Source organism: Nycticebus coucang, chromosome 22 (genome assembly GCF_027406575.1).
Source record: "Nycticebus coucang isolate mNycCou1 chromosome 22, mNycCou1.pri, whole genome shotgun sequence".
NCBI classification, from domain to species: Eukaryota; Metazoa; Chordata; class Mammalia; order Primates; family Lorisidae; genus Nycticebus; species Nycticebus coucang.
The window spans coordinates 28,437,314-28,455,247 of NC_069801.1; the positions used below are offsets into that span (position 1 = coordinate 28,437,314).

At 49.4% G+C, this 17,934-nt stretch overlaps 1 protein-coding gene across 2 annotated transcripts in view; it reads right to left on the reverse strand.

Moving 5' to 3' along the window:
• Nucleotides 1–436: 436 nt before the first annotated feature.
• DLGAP3 (DLG associated protein 3) overlaps nucleotides 437–17,934 on the reverse strand; it is a 70,428-nt gene continuing 52,930 nt past the window's right edge. For both annotated transcript variants that reach the window (XM_053575157.1, XM_053575158.1), the window contains exons 9-12: nucleotides 7,489–7,973; nucleotides 6,477–6,568; nucleotides 6,053–6,196; nucleotides 437–5,369 (exon numbers count right to left, since the gene is read on the reverse strand). In XM_053575157.1, the coding sequence (XP_053431132.1) occupies nucleotides 5,151–5,369; nucleotides 6,053–6,196; nucleotides 6,477–6,568; nucleotides 7,489–7,973 (940 nt within the window). In that variant the 3' untranslated portion in view covers nucleotides 437–5,150. The remainder of the gene's footprint in view (nucleotides 5,370–6,052; nucleotides 6,197–6,476; nucleotides 6,569–7,488; nucleotides 7,974–17,934) is intronic.

Sequence of the window (17,934 nt, forward strand, 5' to 3'; positions counted from 1 at the left end):
CCCAAAGTGCTGGGATTACAGGTGTGAGCCATCATGCCTGGCCCAGATATCCTGCTTTCCCACCCTCATGCCACTTATCTCGGCCTGGCAAATTTATTTCAGCAGCAACACTGAACCCAGCAGACAAACTGTTTGACACCTCAGTGCCTTACTTAGGCTTTTTCATCCACCTTCACCGCCCTTTCCACCTTTCTTTACCAAAGTAGCTCCAGCTCCTTTTTCTAAATTCAGGGTCACCCCTGTAGAGAGCCCCCTAGCCTGCACTATCAGGTTGGACACCCTTTTCTATTATCTAAAAACCCAGTGCTAAACCCTGGCAATGAAGATGGAGAAAATGGAACATTATTGTAGTACCCAAGGGAAAACTTCTCCTTTGCCCTTGGAAGGTTCAGTGAGAATCAATGGACAAAAGGCAGATTCATAGGAGAAAAGACATACAAAATTTTATTTTAATGTGCATAGCACAGGGCAGGGGTTGGTCACAGGAGACTGATTACCCAGTAATTTAGTGGAGTACAGAAGCTTATATACCCTTTTTCATTGGGAAGGAGGGGGATGAGGAACATAGACAATTTTTTGAGGGGCAGCAAATGATTATTAGGGAGAAGAAATAAAAATTAATTTGTAAAGAATTCTCTTTGGAATCTTTATGAGCCCAAGCGGCAGGTATCATCTTGTGAAATATCCATTCAGGCGCAGATGCAGTCCTCAGTCTTCTTTTCTGAGATAGATGAGATTTCAGGGAGGGGAGGAAGGCAATTGTGTTTGTTGTGGAAAGAAGCTTGCTTGGTCAGGTAAGGAAATTACAGAGAAGGTTGCTCCCTGCACTTGGACGGTGGAGTACAAGACAAGGTTAGAGGGACCTTGATTCTGACGCAGTGTCTAAGGCCTCTTGGCATGTCAAAGCGCCAGTCTTCGGGGTATCACTTTCTGAGCCCCAACAGTATAAAGAAATATTTAGGAGATCATTATTAGCAGAACTTGTTCACATACTATGTAAGAGGAAAGGGGGAACAGAACTGCCTAAAATAACTGGTATTCAGTCAGCCAATCAACATGTGCTAGTAGGCGTTGGAGATGCAGAAATGACTGGGACCCTCCCTGCCCCCGGGAGTTCTCCGACTGAAGAAGCAGATGGGTCTACGGAATGTCAGTAGAGTGTAGGAAATGTGATGACAGAAGTATGTACAAGCAGCACAGAGGAGGAGCGCCAGCCTAGCCGGGAAGATTCAGGGAAGGCTCACCCTGGAGGAACCAGCCCTTGAGCTGAGTCTTGAGTAATGGCCGGCTGTTCCCTCAGGCAGAACTGAGTGAGACTCCAAAGCATAGACTTAGAAATTAGATAGCCATGGGTTCAAATCCTGACTCTGCTGTCTGCTAATCTCAGAAAAGCTATTTACACTCTTTGTTTAAAAAAAGACAATAATAGTACCCACCCCCTAGAGTCGCTGTGAGTATTAAATCACCTAAATGTGTATAAAGTGCTTGGCATAGTATTTGGCACCTCCTAAGTGTTCGGTAAATGGTTATTGACGTGGTAAGTATTCCCCAAATTGAGTTCTTCTTCTATAATGTCCATTTATGGCATTACTCATTCTTTCGGCCTAAACCCTGAGTGACATCTTCAAAGCCTCTCCATCTTGCATTATTCCCCAGATCCAGCATATGGCATCTGTGCCCCTGAATGTATCTCAAAGTCAACATCATTATCTCTTACATGGACCATTTCAGCAGCTTCTTCAACAGTCTCCCTGCCTTCCTATTTCCCTCTGTAGTCCATTTCCATTCTATGGCCGAGGGGTGTTTCAAAAACTTAAATAAAGCCATGAAGTCTCCGCTTGAGATCCCCCCCCATCTCCATGAGTCCCTGTGTCCTTATCTCCTCTGCACCTTCGACACACCTGTCCTGTCACCCCTCTCCAGCCTATACTCGTTCCATCATTCCCAACACACATGCTTTTCCATGCCTTTACCCAAGCTGGTCACTTTGCCTGAAATGAACGTTCTCCCTTCTCTTCCTTGACTGTAAAATGCTAGTACATCAGACAAGACCCCCTAAGTCCCCCAGTTCACAAGGCAGAAAGCTTTGCCACAGGCCCTGTGCTATGGTTTGAATATTTGTCCCCTTCAAAATTCATACTGAAATTTAGTTGCCATTGTAACAGTACTAAGATGTGGGACCTTTAAGAGGTGATTAGGTCATGAGGGCTCCACCTTCATGGGTGGGACTAGTTAGTGCCCTTATAAAGGGCAAGTTCAGGCCCTTCTAGCCCTCACCTTCTGGCATGGGATGATGCAGCAAGAAAGCCCTCATAAGGTGTTGGCACCTTGACATCGGACTTCCCAGCCTGCAGAACTGAAAGCCAGTATCTGTTCATTATAAATTACCCAGTCTGTGGTATTCTGCTACAGCACAGAATATACTAAGCCACCCTGCTTGCTAGAGGCTCCAGCTTGTACCAGCACATTCGGCTAATGTGCCTGTCTGTGGCCAGATCAAGAGCAACTCAAGCACAAGGACAGAATCTAATCTTTCACTTACCCAACCAGCTCAGCACAATTGCCCAGGACCCCCACCACCAAATGCCTGCCCACATCAGCCCCACCTGAGATTTTAGACATCACATCGCTAGCAGGACAAGCACAGAGTTGCAAATACACAGAGGACCGGTACCTCTGTACCCACATGCCTCCTGATCCTGAGGAACCCAGGCCAATTTCTGAGAAAAGTCTTGGACTCATAAAAAGAGGGTTAAACTTGACCACTTCCCAGCTTTGTGATTTGGGGTAAGTTGTTTAACCTCCAAGCCACAGTTTCCTCATCTGTAAATGGAAGTGATAAATAACTGCTTTACAAGATTGCTCTGAATATCGTTGAGTTCAAACCTTACCCATATCCCTATTTTAAAGATGAGAAGACAATCTCAGAGAGGTAAAGTGACCTCACCAAGGTCTCATTTGGCAAGTCTATGGGAAATAGACAAATGAGCATTTCTAGTGGAAACCCAGCGACAGCCATCCAATCTAAGTGTCCCTAAACCTGTCTGCTCATCAGAATCATGTGAGCACTTGTTAAAAACTCCTTCATAAAGAGCCTATTCACGAAGTCTTGGACCAGGCCCAGGAATCTGTATGGGATCAGCTCCAGTTTCACTTTTGGGAAGTCAAATCACACTGGAGCCCTCCCCACCTTCCAGAAGGCTCATGTGAGCATGGGGGTACCATTTCTTGCTTTCTCAGTAGTCTGCCTGTAAAATATGTGTACGCCCCTCTCCTGTTCAGAACCCTCCTATGGCTCCCCACACTGTCAGGGCCTAGGGCACCCACCCCAACATGACCCCCAGGGCCAATATAATCAAGCCTCCACGTTCTCAATGCCTCTACCTCCTCCAGGCCTTTCCATAGCTGTTCTCTGATCCCAAACATCCTTCTCAACCCCAAGCCCTCCTCTAGCGGCTACTCCCTAATCATCTTTCTGGCACTCACCCCTGTATTTTAACTGCTTATTTACTTGTTTGGTTTTCCCAACAGACCATAAGCTCCATAAAAGCAGAAACCACATCTTGTTCAGGGCTGTCCCTGCTGTGCTCCATAGTGATACCCGTCTGTTGAACAAATGAATGAGAACTGGTTGGACCAGTGTGGCCCAGAAGAGCAGCCAACCCTCTAGAAGATGCTTCCTCCTGCCTCAGGTGGCACATCAACCCAAGGACTACTGGAGGATGGAGAAGGGGGCCTTCTGGATGGAGACTTTCAACAAACACTTTCTAGGTTAAAAAGGCTATAAAAATGAATGCTCATGATTTAGCATTAGACCTGTGTCTACCACTCTCAGCCCTGTGACCTTGGGCAGGTCACTTAACCTGCCCTGAGCTTCAGCTTTCTCATCTGTTGTAAGGAGGAGCTACATTCAGGTAAAGCACCCACCCTTGCCTGACTCCTATGAGGCGTTCAATAGATACTAGCCATCAATACTAGATTTGGGTTGCCACTTAGCTTCCCAGGAAAGTTCTGTTCTTTGTACCTCCCCTTCCCCAACCAAGGAAGCCCCCCCCCCCACAGAGGCTTCAGAAAACGTGACAGGACTAAACCAAACAGTTCTGCTGCTGCGGATCAGCAATGACTGGAGTGAAGGAACACTGTGCCCTTAGGGGAAAGGAAACCAATATTTGTCAATACCTAATAATAACCACACGCCCTGTTTTTTGAAAACATGCTGTGTGCTAGGCCAGCTCCCTGCTTCCCTCTCTGGGGGAACCCTGGGAGGGCTGGGAGCAGAATGGGAAGCAGCGAACCAGGAAGTGGAGAGAGATCATCCTCTGTCTTCACCCCACCTGAACCCTCCAGGAGAGTCTGGGTCCTTACTGTGGCCACATCTCCTGTCCTCCAGCTGGCCTATCCCTGGGAGGAGCTCAAGCAACCCCTGCTGTCCCCAAACCAAGAATGTGTTCTCTCTCCACCCCTGTGGACACGCGGGGCAGAGGTGGCTTCTTCCGGAGACAGCAGCTGGCTAGAATGCAGTTCTGCGTTTTATTTTTCCTGGGATACTCACGGGGATGTGGGAACAGCCACAGGTGTGGTGAGGGGAAGCCCCCATCTCCCCTCCCCAGCCACTGGGAAAGGGGAGAGGCCCAGGCACCCTGGTCCTGGGTTGGTCCAGCCACTGTGGTCCCTGGGCCCGGTGGGCGGAGGGCAGAGCCCTGGGGAGGAGGGTGGGGTGGCTCCTAGGCGGGGGTCGGGATTCTTCATAAAAAGCCACGAAGCTTGATCCCCACGAAGCCCAGCCCCGCGGGGTGGGGGGACGCAGAGCCCAGATGGGGGACCTGGCCCGGCCTGGCCCGTGAGGGGAAATGATGGCAGAGATGGTGCCCAAGGGAGGAGGTGGGGACAAAGCGTCGGACCAGGTGGGAGGGGGTCCCGGTGAGGGTCGCAGGGTGGAGAGGCACGGCCCCCTGCCGAGCCCGGGCGCCTCCGCGTGGGGTCAGGAAGGTAAAAAACCCACGAGAGCGTGACGGGCAGCAGGAGCCGGGACGTGCGGTACCGGCGGGGCGGGCGCACGGGGCGGCCCGTGTTCACAGTGACCTCGACGCTGGGTGTACAGTACGGGTAGAAAACCGCGGGCCCCGGCCGGGCTGGGCGGGCCGGGTCGGTCACAGCCTGGTCTGGGCCTCGGGGATGTAGATCTCAATGCTGTCGGCGCTCTCGGTGGCCGAGCTGTGGCGGAAGGAGGCGGCGCGCTTGGCCGCCAGGAGCCGCTTGCGCGCTTCCTGCCGCTGCCGGTCCACGGAGTCCAGCGAGCGCTCCTTCACCGGCACGCCCCGGCCCCGCAGGGGCTTCTTTGGTATCGGCGGAGGGACCTTCTTCTCCTCCTGCCGGGAGAAAGGCGGCGGCTGAGCTGGGACCGGGACCCCACACAACTCCCTGGTTCTCTCCCCCGCGTCCCTCGAGTGGCGCCAAACGTGGCAGCGCTCCGCATCGGCCCCGGATCGCGTGATCTGAAGCCTCAGGTGCGCTCGTTCCACCAAGGTCAAAAACCCACATTTTTCATCAAAGCAAGAGAAAATCGAGCGCCCCCTGGTGGCGCCATTCTCGACAGTTCGCATCGGAACGCAGGCTTTTCACTCTGCCCTGCAAGGCAATGGAGTCCACACCCCAGGCCCCTGGGCCACATTGCAGACAAGGTCTAGTAGGCTGGGGGCTGACTAGACTCTGAAAGCTCTTCCCTCTGTGCCTAGGCTCGGACTGAGGACCGCCCGTCCCTTCTGGAAGGTCTGGTTCTGATCCCTGAATCTGCAGCTGTCCAGCATCACCCCAGTTTGGTGACAAAAGGCAGCCACAGTTTTGGTAACTCATGCAGTGACAAGCACTGAGGCCAGGCAAACAGAAATGACCAGGATTGTGGCCATTCTGGAAGGGGGTGGCTACTCATCACCTGTCCAGGGCTGCCCTTGCTGCCATGGGTCTCTTCCACTGTCCTTCCCCACCCCACCTCTTTGAGTAAAAGGATTTTCCAGAGTCTAGGCCCTTGACTTGAAGGGACGCTCCCCCCAACCTTAGGCTCCAGGAGTTTCCAGCTGTTGGCCTTGAGTTGCTGTAGCTCCAGGAACTTGAGGGTCACATCCTCAATGGAGAGCTGCAGGAGGTCCCAGAAACCCGCCAGGTCCTGGAAGGTGGGTACAGGGAACGCAGTGGGGTCCTGAGCAGAGAGAAAGGTGGTGGGGGAATACAGGCAGTCAGGGAGGTCTGAGCTCCAGCCAGAACCAGAGAAAGCCCCAATCACCCTCACTGTCAGAAAGCCCAACCTAGGAGAGTGTGGCAGGGGACAAGAAAGAGCCCAGGCCGCTCCCTCTTTGGCACAAATGCCTGGTCCCGCCTCCAGGCACAATACTCAACAGCTACCCCTGCAGGCACACACATTCTCTGGGTCACCTGCCAGGTCCGCATACCTGGCAGGCTCTACTCCTGTGGGTGCTCACCATGCTTTGCTGACACAGCCGGAAGAACTGCTGAACCTTCTGGGACAGGAGCAGTTGTGTGCTGCCCACAGCACTGCGGATCTTCTCCAGAACTGGAAAGCAGAAGGAAATTCAGGGAGGGGAATGGTGCAGCACCCTCCCCCACCTTTGGGGTGCCTGCCCAGAATGACAATGACCCCCTCTAACCCCTCTGTTACTTGGCACTGTCCACCCATCAGTCTCCTCTAGCTCCAGCCACATCACAGCCTCAAGTTCCTAACAAGTCCTATTGCACTTCACCAAGACTATATCCTCGGACCCTAGAGTTCCTTCCTTATCCCAACCTCTTGCATCCTCCTTCCCACGTCACAGAGCAGATGCAGATCAGCCCGCACCTAGCCCTGCAGCCTTAGCCAGGGCACTAGCTCTGACCACCCTGTGGCTGAACTTTGTCAATCATCAATGCTTGATTCCTTGGCCCACTAAGAATTACTTAGTAATTTCGTGTGAGTGACATTTGTCTTCCTAGACACTACACCATCAGCTTGGAGATTCTAGGGTAGACTTCATCTCCCCTAAGACTGACTCAAAGGGAAGGGCCATGACCTCCCTGGGGCCAGGACCAAGTCTACTTAACTGAATCTCCTTCATCTGCCTCAGATATGATCTGATATTGTGATCTACCTCCCCTTCTGCCTTGAAGTCCTGGCCCCACCACCAGGAACCCCACACCAGTCCAGATGTGAACAGAGTCCCTATTGTCCCCATTGACTTGGTAATGTGGACTGGTAGCCATCCTCTAGCTGGCCCAGCCCTTCTGCCTGGTCAGCAACTCCCAGGCCTGGTCCTGACCTCTGAAGCTGCACCTGCTCCCTTCCAGATCTCCTGACATCCCTGCCACCACCAGGAATGAATGACTCATTAAACTCTAGTCTCCTGTTAGGCAGTAGCCCCACCCACCCCCATCCTGGTCTCCTCTGCAACACACATGGGAGGCTTTCAGAGTCCCCTCATGTCCACCTCAGGGACTCACTCTCTTCAGGCAGCTCATAGTCCTCCGCCTCCCGCTCCATCTGCTGGCACCAGTGCTCCAGCTTCTCCACCTCTGCCCGCAGCATCTTGATGAACCACTCACCGTCCCGTGGGCAGGGGGACGTGCGGCCTGAGTCGGGGAGGCTACGTGAACCACGCTCCATCCAGGAGTCCCGGCGGCCAGCCCCAGGGCCAGGGGTGGGGGCAGGGGCAGGGCCGGGTGACCCATCAGTGGCCGGTGGTTCGTAGGGCAGTGGGTAGCCCTCACGGTAGGCCCACTGGCCCTGCGTGTGGACCGTGCGGAAGACTGAGTAGGTGGGGGCCCGGGGTCCAGGCTGGGGCTCAGAGGCATGCCTCTGGAAGGAACGTCCAAACTGCAGGGCCTTGTCTTCTGTGGCTACCGCGGCCAGGCCTACCAGGCCCTCCAACTCCAGGTCTGCCTGAACGCCAGCTGTCACACTGTTGGAGCGCTTGAACCTTGCCCGCCTGGGGAGAGAGGAGGCTGTCACCTCTGCCCCTGCCCAGCCTCATCCTAGCCCTCACCCCCACCCCTGGTAAGGAAATAAAGAGAATCTACAAAGTAATGGACATTTTGCACTTTAAATATGTCAGTCCTTGCAACAGGTAGGTACATAACATCCCTACCTTCTGTGCCGCCCCTAGACAGCAGTGACATTCAATCTCTTTAACAAGCAGTTCTCCTCGGACAGAACAGACACTGGCACATACCGATCAGAGCAGCACAGACCAAAGTGCTGGAGTAGCACCCTCCATAAGCTGTCTGTGGGCAGACCAGAGGGCCCAGGGAGGTGCCAGGGCGTGGCTCTTTACCAATGAATGCAGAAGTAGTTCAGTATTTTAACAAATGTCATGTCCGTGCTAGTTTACACCCACTGTTTTAGTTGTGTCCTCAGCCCCACCTAGAGATGTGTAATCTAAGGCCCCTGTGAGGCTCACAGTCACCCAGCTACAAATTAGCAGAGCCAAGATTTGGACACAGGGCTGTTGGGCTGCACAGCCCAATCATTTCACACTCCCCCGGCTGCTATAGCATAACAGGAAAAAATGCCTTAGAGCAACTAGGAGTGGAGTGGGGCTGCAGCTGGGAGGACTTCCCCTCTAGGGACCCCACTGGCTCAGCCCAGAGCCTGGCCAGACACAGCAAGCCAGTGTCAGTGGAGCTGAATTAAGTTGTTGGCAGGAATGACATAGGGCCTGGAAATTTCTTGTCTTTGAGTTAATAATATGCAAATCTATGCAAAACAGCAAGTCAATCGACCTTGTTCTTTCCCCCTCGCCCCAGTTCAGAGTTCTTTTCTATAAAGAAGTCAGTGGCCCCCTGAGATGGGTGAGGTGGGGCCAGACATTAATACTTCAAGAAGTGGGAGTCAGGAGATGCAGGAGGTGGGGAATGAACAGAAGTTCAAGGTCTGGAAATTCAAAGACCACAAAAGAAAGACTCAGGCATCCTGAGCCACCCCTACCCCTACATGGTTGGAAGGGAGAGGACCTTGTGGGGCCAACTCTAGGGTCCCTCCAGCTTCCCAAGAGCCTCTCCCAACCCCCTTTCTCTTGCTGCCCAGGCCCTCTCTCCCTGCCTGCCTGCCTGCTTCCCTCCAGCTGGCAGGCTGCCTGCTGGGAGCCTGTTGCCATAGAAACCAGGCCCAGAAGGATGCTGCAGGACCCAGGAAAGAGAGATGCACTCAAGTGCAGTCTCCAACAAGCCCTATGTCCCAACCCCCACCCAGAGAAAGAGAAGGAGAGAGAACATATCCTCATTGTCTCCCACACAGTCTCCCCCTTGGGGCTCCTGCCTGGTCAAGGCTTGCATCACCATCTGCCTTACAGTCAGACCAGCCTCTTTCAAATGCCTCTGCCTTCACTAAGCATGCTGCAGAGGAAGAGCACTGGACAAGGAGTCAGGGCTGAGTTTTAATGCTGGGTTTGTCACCATGTGCCTTAAGTCACTGACTCTCCATCTAGGCCATCTGATGTGTGTGTGTGTGCGTGTTTAAAATATATTACATACATTACATATTAGATATAAATACACACATCTTGCTCTAAAAACACACACATATAATTTAGAAATAGATCAGTAATTACCAAGGTATCTCCTCTCTCTAAAATTATACCTTGCATATTTTAAGATCTGGGGTCCAACAATCCTTCCCCAATCCACCCAAGACTGCAGTCATCTTCCTGAAGCTGAGCTCTGCCAAGTCATTCTCTTGCTCGAAACCCTTCCACAGTTCCCCACTGCCAACAAGATAAAGTTCAAACTTCCAATGTGGGCTTTCAGTCGAGGCCCTCCTACACTGGCTGGTCTGTCCTCCTCTTTGACTTCACCCCCCCACATTCTCCTTATTCTCAGACAGATTACACGTGATCCTGACTCTAAGCCTTTGCACAGGCTACTCCCCTACCTGAAATGCCCTTCTTCCTCCTCCTCCTCGCTCCCCGCCCATTCCCTGCTTAAGTCCTGGTTCCTCCTGACTGCCCAAAGACGACTCCTCAATCCTGTAACTCTCTCAGCAATCCTCCTGCCCTCAGAGACAGCCTTGCCACTGGCTTAAATTGTTCTGTCTTTCTGGTGAGAGTCTTGTGTCTCACTGTACTGATAGGATGCACCTTGGCGTGCTTTTAATATTTGTATGCCTTTGAGCTCCAGTTAGCTGTGGCTCCCCCGGAGCTTCAGCAGTTGCAAACCACAGAAGGAAGGGATTTTCCCAATAAATACGCCCCTGAAGATGTGCCATCCTCACTTACTTTCCTGTTAGCCCCGCTGCACTCAGGTCTGTCCTTTGGCACCACTGATTCTCTGCACCTGTGCTCTGAGAAATTCCATAAGGAACACATCCATCTTGATGCAAACAGCCACACACACAGTCTGGGACATAAGATAAAGTTTCCCAGGCTTCAAGGTTCTCAAGTCACTCCCTCACTCTCCCATACCTGCCTCGAGGCAGACCAAAGACTGAGGAACTTGTGGGATGACTGGAAACACAGCACCAGGGGCCAGAGGTGTGTACAGCACCAAGGACTAGGTCATCTTTGAGCAAGTGGCATTGAAAACCAGCCGTGTGAGATAAGATCACCCAAGAAAAGAACAATGAATCAACGATCCAGCAATCCATTAGGCGATTTATTTTGTGATGAGGTTTGATGAAATAAAGTTGCATTTCTTGCAGATTTATTTCAGTGCTTGAATATTCTTTATTTTATTTTTATTTATTTATTTTTTATTTATTTATTTTTTTTTTGTAGAGATGGAGTCTCACTGTACCACCCTCAGTAGAGTGCCGTGGCATCACACAGCTCACAGCAACCTCTAACTCTTGGGCTTACGCGATTCTCTTGCCTCAGCCTCCAGAGCAGCTGGGACTACAGGCGCCTGCCACAACGCCCGGCTATTTTTTTGTTGCAGTTTGGCCGGGGTTGGGTTTGAACCCGCCATCCTCAGCATATGGGGCCGGCGCCCTACTCACTGAGCCACATATGCAAGGAAATCATGAAAATATTCTCACATCTACAGATAAAATTAATGCTTTCAGAGAAAATTTACTGCTCTGGAAGGAAAGGATTAAAAGAAAAAATGCAGTAGAAATGTTTGAACCAATGAAAAGGTGTAAAATGGATAAAAATCTTTTTTTCTTTTCTTTTTTTTTTTTTTTGTAGAGACAGAGTCTCACTTTATGGCCCTCTGTAGAGTGCTGTGGCCTCACACAGCTCACAGCAACCTCCAACTCCTGGGCTTAAGCGATTCTCTTGCCTCAGCCTCCAGAGTAGCTGGAACTACAGGCGCCCGCCACAACGCCCAGCTATTTTTTGGTTGCAGTTTGGCCGGGGCCGGGTTTGAACCCGCCACCCTCGGTATATGGGGCCAGCGCCTTACCGACTGAGCCACCGGCGCCGCCCTTTTTTCTTTTTTTTTTTTATTGTTGGGGATTAAAATGGATAAAAATCTTTTTTTTTTTTTTTTTTTTTTTTAATTTGGCCGGGGCTGGGTTTGAACCCGCCACCTCCGGCATATGGGACCGGCGCCCTACCCGCTGAGCCACAGGCGCCGCCCTTTATTTTTTTTTTTATTTTTTTTTTTTGGATAAAAATCTTATTGAATACATTTTACAAACTTTAGATTTATCATAAGCAAATTTGGAAAAATATTTTTCTGCACCTACACTGGACATAACATCTCTCAATCCATCTCTGGATTGGGTGAGCAATCCCTTTGTTTTAAGTGCATGTATGTCAGCAAATTTAAATATTACAGAAGAACAATTAACAGAAGTAAGAGAACTGTAGTTAAAATGTTCAACAATAGATATTTTGGTTACCTCTCAAGGATGAATTTCCATATATTACAAGAAAAGAGATAGAAATACTTCTTCAGTTCGCAACATCATATTTGTGTGAAGTGAGCTTTTCTGCAATGAATAATATTAAAAACAAAATCAATCGCAGCTGGAATCCTTGGAAGAGCATTTAAGAGTATGCCTGTCCAAAATTCGACCTTGCGAAGAAGATATTCTTTTTTTTTTTTTTTGTAGAGACAGGGTCTCACTTTATGGCCCTCGGTAGAGTGCCGTGGCCTCACACAGCTCACAGCAACCTCCAACTCCTGGGCTTAAGCGATTCTCTTGCCTCAGCCTCCCGAGTAGCTGGGACTACAGGCGCCCGCCACAACGCCCGGCTATTTTTTGGTTGCAGTTTGGCCGGGGCCGGGTTTGAACCCATCACCCTCGGTATATGGGGCTGGCGCTTTACTGACTGAGCCACAGGCGCCGCCCAAGAATAGGTCTTTTTTTTTTTTTTTTTTTTTGTGGTTTTTGGCCGGGTCTAGGTTTGAACCCGGCACCTCCGGCATATGGGACCGGCGCCCTACTCCTTGAGCTACAGGCGCTGCAGATATTCTTTTTTTTTTTTTTTTTTTTCTTGTAGAGACAGTCTCACTTTATGGCCGTGGGTAGAGTGCCGTAGCATCACACAGCTCACAGCAACCTCCAACTCCTGGGCTTAAGCAATTCTCTTGCCTCAGCCTCCAGAGGAGCTGGGACTACAGGCACCTGCCACAATGCCTGGGTATTTTTTTGTTGCAGTTCGGCCAGGGCCAGGTTTGAACCCGCCACCCTTGGTATATGGGGCTGGCACCTTACCGACTGAGCCACAGGTGCCACCCAGAAGATATTCTTAAAAAAGTCAAGCTCAGATATCTCATTAAATGTTAAATTATAATAAACAGAAAAATAAATATAAATGAGTTCATTAAAGAATTTTTTTTTTTTTTTTTTTGGCCGGGGCTGGGTTTGAACCCGCCACCTCCAGCATATGGGACCGGCACCCTACTCCTTGAGCCACAGGTGCCGCCCCATTAAAGAATTTTAATTGCTATCTTTTTATGACAAATTATAACAAACTGTTTTGTTTAAAAAAAAAAAAAAATCCAGAGATCCAAAGCCATGGGAAACAATGACATTTCAGGTGCAGGTAGAGACAATGTGGCCCAGACAGGCGTCTAAGCCAGGAAGGAAGATGAAGAAAACCAGTAAAAAAATCCACCTAAAGGCAGATAGGGGATAAAAAGGTCTCAGGAAAGAACGAGCAGCCAACATGGGAAACGCAGCCAGGTAAGAATGAAAGTTGCCCACTGATTTGGCAACGTGGAAGCTACTGGTGATCAGAGCAAGAGTGGGTTTGGTGGAATGTGGGGGCAGACACAGATACAGCAGGTTGTCAGGAGGTGGAGAAAACTTGTCAAGACGACTCTTTCAAAGAGCTTGGCTGAGAAGGGAGGAAGAAAGAAGGGAATGTACTGTTAAAGGGGGGATTTTTTTTCAGATTAATATGAGGGTACAAACCATAAAGTTATATAATTTACAAATGAAAGGTTGAAGTCAGAGTTGCAGCTGTGTCCTACGCCCAGGGAGTGTGCCATATATCCATGCATTGTACCCACTTGGGGGGAAGCTACCGAACTCTCTCCCCTCTTCCCTTTCTGAATTCAATTGAGATTTTCTCTCGTGTGGGTCTGTGACTGATTATCTCCTAGTTTCAAATTGGTACTGAGTACACGTGATGCTTGTTTTTCCAATCTTGTGATACTTTACTTTGGAGAGTGTTCTCCAAATCCATTCAGGCTGTTACAAAGGATGCAAAATCTCCATCTTTTTATGGCTGAATAATATTCCATGATACACATAAACCACGGTTTATTAATCCATTCATGGGTTGATGGGCACCTGGGTTGTTTCCACATCTTTGCGATTGTGAACTGAACTGCTATGAACATTCAAATGCAAATGTCACTATGTTAAAAAGGCCTGTTTTTCATATGGGTAAATGCCTAGAACTGGCATTGCAGGGTCAAAGGGTATGTCTACTTTTAGTTCTTTGAGGCATCCCCATACCTCTTTCCATGGAGGCTGGATAGTTTGCAGTCCCACCAACAGTGCATGAGTGTTGTTTTCTCTCCCCACCCACGCCAGCAACCGCTGCTTTGGGACCTTGTGATGTGGGCCATTCTCTCTGGGGTTAGGTGATATCTCAAAGCGGTTTTGCTTTGCATTTCTCTGATAATTGGGACTGAAGAGCATTTTTCATGTGTTTATTGGCCACTTTTCTGTTGAAAGGGGGACGTTTGTTTGCCGTATCCCAGGGGAGAGTGCCTGTGGGGTAGGCGGAATAAGGGTACCCTAAGAGGTCCACATCCTGACCCCCATGACCTGTGACTATGTTACCTTCTGTGGCAAAGGGGACTCTGCAGATGTGATTAAGGATCCTGAGATGAGGAGACTACCTAGAACTAGCCAGGTGTGGCCACATGGGTCCCTATAAGTGAGTGACGGAGGCAGGAGAGTCAGAGGAAGAAACAGTGTCATACACAGCAAAAGGATCCCTAAAGGCCCCTAACTGTCTCAAACCGCCCTTGGGTTAATTCCTCAAACAGGTTTCAGAATAGAAGGAGGAAGTTCCCTGAGTTCCCGAAGACTCCTAGCAACAGGTAAAACAATGGTAGAACTTACCCCCACCCCCTAGCAATGGCTAAACAATGGTGGAAAGCTTACTCAAGCAAAATTTCCCAAGCCAAGTTTGTCCCCATGCCAGCTGCCACGATGTAACCTCGCCCTCGTGCCAACCACCACGCTGTAGCACCCCTGAGCCAATTCTGTAACCCCACCCCTGGGCTAACTAACTGCCACGTTCTGCTTTTGTTTTTGCTTGCTTGCATGGCAACAAAAATGGTATAAAAGACAGCCTGCTTTTCTCTTCAGGGCCGTTTGCCCTTTGGGCAACGACCTGCCTGCACAGGTGTAATAAATCACCATCTGATTTATACCTGAAGTGGGGTCCGAGTTGTTCTCCAGGTGGCAAAGCAGTCTTACAACAATAGAATCAAGGTTTGAATGATGCAATGTGAGGACTCAGCCTGCAGTTGCTGGCTTTGAAGGTATAAGTGGGCCACAAACCACACAACTCAAGACAGCCTCCATCAACTGGGAAAGGTGACAAAATGGCTTCTTCCCAGAGCCTCCAGGAGGGATGCAGTCCTGCCAACACCTTGCGTGTAGCCCCCTTTGAAACCCAGCTGGACCTTCAGGTGTAAGGTGATAAATCTGTATTGTTTTAATTCACTAAATCTGTGGTAATTCGTTTCAGCAGGAATAGGAAACTAATACACTCTGTTCAGAGAAATTGAAGACAGAGAAGAGAGAGGCAATAGCCCAAGGAACCAGAAATAAAGGAGATAAAAAAAATAATAACATCCTCTGAGCACTCAGCATGTGCCAAGCTAAGCACTTTGCATGAATAAACGGGTTCAGTGGTCACCAATAAGGGTGTTAGCATCATCCCTACTTGCAGACGAGAAAACTGAGGCCTAGAGAGGTTCAATGACTTCCTAAGATGAAGACAGAGGCCTCCCCCTCAAAGGCAGGGCTGGTGCAGGAGGCAAGGGAAGAGAAGCAAGCAAATGGGAGGCTGGTCTGGACGTGGTCAGAGGTGCCACCAGTTGACCTTGATCATCGAAATGATGGCGATTCGGGGGTGGGGTTGGGGGAGGAATGAGAATGAACAGCCCATGTGCTCTGGAGCTTTGCCCAGGTCCAAACCCCAGCTCTAGGGACCGCGCCTCGGTTCCCCCCTGTAAATGAGAATGATAATAGGACCCGCTCCCAAGGTTGTCAACGTGAGATCATCTATGTACAGCACTCAGAACAGCACCTTGCTTTCCCATTGTGTCAGCTATTGCAGGGAGGCAGGATGGTTTGCAGTCCTCGCTGAAAAGAAAGGGAACTGGACAAACACACAACCGGAATGTGGCACTGAGAACCCAGCTAGCGTATTGTAGTTATTAATGATGATGATTGCTCTTGGTCATTTCCATCTGTTCTTTCCCAGCAAGCTGGAAAAAACCTCTTTTATACTCCATCTCACATGGTATTGTGGTCAGCGATTTGCATATCCGTCTCCCTTCCTAAATTGGACGGCTCCTCAAACAGAAACAGTGACCAGGTGGCTGGCTGATTGGTTGGAAGGATGGTAGAAACCACTAATTATCCCCCAACATCCATTCTCCCTTTCTTCCTTAGTAACAGAATCCCACAATTTTAAGCTGGACACATGGCCACTATGAATAACCCTTACAACTAGGTGTAACCCTGTAGCTAAGTTCTAGCCCACAGGATATAAGTAGAAGTGGTATGTGTAACTTCCAGAAAGGGTACCATCCTCCTTCCTAATGACCAGAATGCAGATGTGGTGGCTGGACCTTAAGCAGTCACCTTGGAACATGAGTTGGAAGGCACATAAGGGAAGAGACAATAAAGATAGAAAAGGCCTGGGTCCTGACACTGTGGGGCACCTACCAGACCTCATCTAACTCTCCCTGGACTTCTTATCAAGAGAGAAATAAACCTGTATCATTTAGGTCACTGATGTTTGGGGGTTTTCTGTAACTCAGTCAAACTTTACCCTATTTATACAGAAAATTTCAAAGTAGTGAAGTTCAGGACTTATGTCCCTAGTTTTGTGCTGTTTATTGTTTGGGGGGGGTTATTTGTTGGTTTATTTTTTCTTGTTTTGAGACCGAGTCTCACTCTGTTCCCTCGCATAAAGTACCATGGCATCAGCCTAGCTCAAAGCGACCTCAAACTCTTGGGTTTATATGATACTCTTGCCTCAACCTCCCAAGTAGATGGAACTACAGGCGCCTACTACAAGGCCCAGCTAACTTTTCTATTTTAAGTAGAGATGGGGTCTCACTCTTGCCAGTCTTGAATTCCTGAGCTCAAGTAATCCTCCCACCTCAGCCTCCCAGAGTGCTAGGATTATAGGCATGAGCCATTGTGCCCAACCCCTATTTGGTTTTTGATTTGATAGTATTTGCCATGGCCTTCACCAACAGCTGTCAGCACAGGCTAGAAACTGGCTTCAGCTGTGAATTATCCCTAATGTGTAACAATGCGTTCAAAATAATTTCCCCAGGAGCCTTTAAATGAGGCTGCAGAATCCTCCTCCCACCAAGTACTTCAAGGTGACAATGATTACATTCTGATGATTCTGCAAGTTGTTATCATAGTTACTTCTGGGAGAGTGTCTACTGTGATTCTCTAAGGGGGTACACAAAAGCCTCGGGGGGAAAAACTGGATCATCTCAAGAGACACAGCATCCAAGGAATGCTCAATATTCAGAAGTCATTGAGAGGTTTTTCCAAGAGTATTTGGCAGCATGCTGGCAGAGTGGGAGGGGGATGGGCAGGAAGGAGGAAGGGCAGTGATATTCCAGCAAGGCACAGTCACATACTAGTTCCTACAGAAGTCCTCTCTAAGAAAGCATCTAAGAGCTTAAACACACCATCAAGCAGAGGCCCTGCATCCACCACCCCAGCCTAGGGGCTGTGACAGTGATGCCAAGGTGGGGCCAGGGTGGGAAATGGAAGAGGAATCACAAAGGCCACTCAGGAACCATCCTGAAGATGAAGGCTAAGCACCTGCACCCAGGCCTCATGGTCAGTCAGCTCCTCATCACTTTTGCACAACTATTGTGGGAATATAACTTCCTGAGGATGGAAGGTACATTCCTTCCCAGGGCTCAAGGGGCCATTTTTCAGCAAATACTTTTCCCAGGGTCCAAAAGCTAGAAATAACCATAACTTCCTAGAGTTCTCCAGGTGCCCCTGGGTGTGCACAAGTGAGTATAAGTAAGGCTGTCAGATATCATAAATAGCTCCCAGTAGAATCTGAATTTTAGAAAAAAAATAGGGTTTTTTTAAGTACAAATATGTCCTAAATATTGCATGGAGCACACTTACATGTGTACCATAATTTATTCCTTGTTTATCTGATAATCAATTTTAACTGGGAATCCAGTTTATTTTTGTTTATTTTGGTGGGTTTTGCTGATGGTGATAGTGGTTTTGTTTATGCTAAACCTGGAGGTTAAGTTAAA